At 30.2% G+C, this 3,625-nt stretch overlaps 1 protein-coding gene across 1 annotated transcript; it reads left to right on the forward strand.

The window, feature by feature from the left end:
• The first annotated feature begins 2,012 nt into the window (after positions 1-2,012).
• LOC129877103 (stigma-specific STIG1-like protein 1) lies at positions 2,013-2,570 on the forward strand. The gene has a single exon (XM_055952588.1). The coding sequence runs from the start codon at positions 2,094-2,096 to the stop codon at positions 2,568-2,570; it is 477 nt and encodes a 158-aa protein (XP_055808563.1). The 5' UTR covers positions 2,013-2,093.
• Positions 2,571-3,625: the final 1,055 nt, after the last annotated feature.

Raw genomic sequence — 3,625 nt, forward strand, 5'->3', positions numbered from 1 at the left:
GGATTTCTCCTTTTTCTAAAATGTGATATACTTTACTTCTCACAATTATATCAAGTTTTGTTGTGTTTAGTTTAATGTAAATGTCAACCTTAAATTGTTGCATTATTAGCTTTTCATGTAGTAGCATTGTAGCAATATTTGCACTAATTTAATTAGGTTGAATATATACTTTGTTCACTTGTATCCAAGTTTTTTTAACAATTTTTTTTCTATTAGCAATTCTTTACACACTAAATATTTCTTCAAGTGTGTCTAACACGGCTATTTAGTTAGTTATGTGCCACACATTTTCTATACCCAAAAGGTTCTAGCCATAAAGGATTATTTTGGTAGTTGAAAAATCGAATTGTGTCAATAGGTAATTTTTTGTATATATACATATATTTATATTTGAGCAGTTTCTTCATGTGTTTACTTTTTCTTAATGTGTTTTAGAACATCAAATTCAATATAAATAGTTGTGGATTTGATTCTTATTTTTACATATGCAATCTAAGTAGCTATTTTTGTCTGTGCACATCTTAAATCATGTTTTTCAAAAGTCGGTGATGGAGGAACACTAGGTCTATTGGCTCTAAGCTTGCATTCTTCTCTTGACTGAATCATCATTATTTGATATGTTTGATCATAAGTTTAAAATAATACTTTTAATTGTATGTATAGAAAGTTTTTTTTTTCTTTTTTAAATTACGCGTCAAGTGAAAATGAAAAACATCGATTTTAGGTAATTCACTCTTCGAGAAACTTAAAAACATGCAAACATCTTCCTTCATATGATCTCCCAAAAAACATGACTTTTCTTTTACTTATGTAACAATCAAAATTATGCAACAGTAGAAAATAATGGTCACTCCTAATTATTAAAAGGTGTAATTAATTTTCCTCTAAACCACTTTAATTAGAACCTACTATCCAAGCAACTTAATTATAGAAGTAAACTAGCTAGAGTCTTCAAATTAAAGACAACAATGCCTATATAGACATATGTAAATAAACCCCATGACCAAACAATAATATTTATCTATATATAAACTTTATGATATTACTACTAATTAACTTCAATTCTAAAACATGCAAAACCATTCATGCACATAAACTGTTTCAACTCGGCAATTTTTCTAGCAAGCAAAGGTACTAGTTTAGTTAATTAATTAATTAATTCTTAATTATTTCTTCACTTATTTCCTAAGTTTATTGCTGGCTGCTTCTTCACATTTCGCCAGCTCTTTCAAAAGTCAACCGCTAACTTATTTCACGATAAATCAAAGTATACTTGCGTTTGACTAATATTTATGTAAAAAATATTGAAACTATCAAATCATCTTTGTTTACTTTATACAAAGGATAATTACCTATAAACAACATTTTGGTGACTTGATAATGTAAAAAAAAGTTACGAATGAAATGCAAATCATTTTAGCCCAATATTTGTACTAAAGTGGTGCAATTTGTTATCTTATATAGAGGGTGAGATAGTTAATCCCATGTATTTTTGTCTATCCCATCTCGCATACCAATGGCTCATTATTTTACTGAAATAAAATTGATATTTTTTTTATATTCGTAAGATGTAGCGTTATAGTAACTCTTAAGGACATATTTTTATAATCACAAAAAAAATCATGACACGCATATGTTTAAAACGATAGATTAAAAGATTCAATGGGGGATCCTCAAAATACAAGTTATTAATTAGTCACGAAAATCCAGTAACTTTAGTTCAAACTATGCATATATATATAATAACAAGAAAAAGTAGTTCAGTGTGATTTCATAAGTGAGGCCCAAAGAAAATGAGGTATAGGCAAATTGACCTTAGTAATTTACTCCTATCTTGTGTGAGGTAAAATTATTGTTATACATATATATTAAAAACTTTAAATCTTAAAACTCTTTATATGTGAAACTTTTCCTTTCTTTTTTAAAGCCGTTTACTCAAATATTTCAATATAAAATGAGTTGGGAGGTAGGGAGTATGTCTATTTAAGTACCCCTTCATCAAGTCTCTCAAACATTTCATTCTTCTTTCCCATACCCTCAAACAAAAATAACGAAATCGAACACCTCAACGTACATTTCACCTTCTCCAAAAGATGAAGGTGATGAAAATCTTGATCTCCCTCGCCATTACCATGGCGCTCGCCATAGCTATCATCACCACCACCACTACCATTACTCAAACTATTGACAAATTCGAAAACATGGATCATGAAAGGCTCTCAACTCCAAAGTTGCCACCGTTGAAGAAGAAATTAGTTGCAAGTCGTTTTCTCATCGAACAACAGAAACCGAAGAACCCTAGAGCAGCCGATCACTGCCACAAGGACAACGAAATATGTACCGCTCTCGAAATTGGCGGGACAAACACAACTTGCTGCAACAACAAATGTATCGATTTATCGTACGATGACCATAATTGCGGTGCCTGCAAGAAGAAATGTCCGTTTACGGAGACTTGCTGTAGGGGTGAATGTGTAAATTTGTCATATGATAAAAGGCATTGTGGATATTGCAACAACAGGTGCATGACTGGTGGATACTGTTTTTATGGAATGTGTGATTACGCCTAATTATAAGGTTTGGCAATTTAATGATTTATAATATAAAGCTCCTATCATTATTATTATTATTTACGTTGAAAATAAACAACCACATTTGAGATATTTAGTGGTTGACGTCCCTCAAGAACATCATACATTCTACATAATTATTTACTTAATGATTTATCAACCAAATATTGATGTAATAATTTCAAGGATTGATTGATTCTACGTACCATAAGAGTTTGTATACTCATGATTATAACTTGTTTTTGTTAACAAGTCGATTCTTTTGTGCAATGAGCCAATTTTGTGCAATTTTTGAATATGTAATGTTGATGTTATTCTTTGTGACTATTTTTTATTCACAAATTTTAAGCTCCTAATTACTAAGACTATTTATCTATTTGTTAGTTGATGAATTTTAGTTTACTAAATACCGTTTGGATGAGTTTGGCCAAATCAGGGTGGATGTAGTTAATTACGAGTTTATTCGACTATAGTAATTTTATTCAGAACTTTGTATATGTATCAAAAACTTCATTAAAAAGGTACAAAGAATAGATTTAGAAAGCATTAAATCAAATTGGTTTAGGTAAAATTTCAAAACAAAGTTCATGAAATTTTAAATTATGAATCTACCTATGATAATATTTTTTAAAGAGTTTCTTTTAAATATATGAACTATTTCTTATTGGGTTTTGAAATCCTGAATAAGAACTTTGTTGACTTCTCTTTTAAGTAGCAATTGTCCCCTATAATTTGAATACAACCATAGGTATTTCATGATCAAATTGAGCGCGCGCGTATGTATATATATATATATATAGGGTTTGGGAGCCAAGGTGTGGGAGAAAGGGTAAAGAGAGAGTCTTAGGAGATTGAGTATGCATACACTAATCATAGGATACAAGACATTAGTAGTTTGGTCGAGGTCGTGGTTGAATGATAAGTACACTTCTTTATTCTTATTCATAGGTCTCAAATTCAAGTCATTTAAGTACGAAGTCGCCTTTATTAGGAATTTTATACCCCACCCTCTCTCAATGAGCATGAGACTTTCTGACATAAATTTAAATTTATTA

Source organism: Solanum dulcamara, chromosome 2 (genome assembly GCF_947179165.1).
Source record: "Solanum dulcamara chromosome 2, daSolDulc1.2, whole genome shotgun sequence".
NCBI lineage: Eukaryota > Viridiplantae > Streptophyta > Magnoliopsida > Solanales > Solanaceae > Solanum > Solanum dulcamara.

Coding starts and splice junctions, on each gene's coding strand:
- LOC129877103 (XM_055952588.1), top strand. CDS start 2,094: ATGAAGGTGATGAAAATCTTGATCTCCCTCGCCATTACCATGGCGCTC.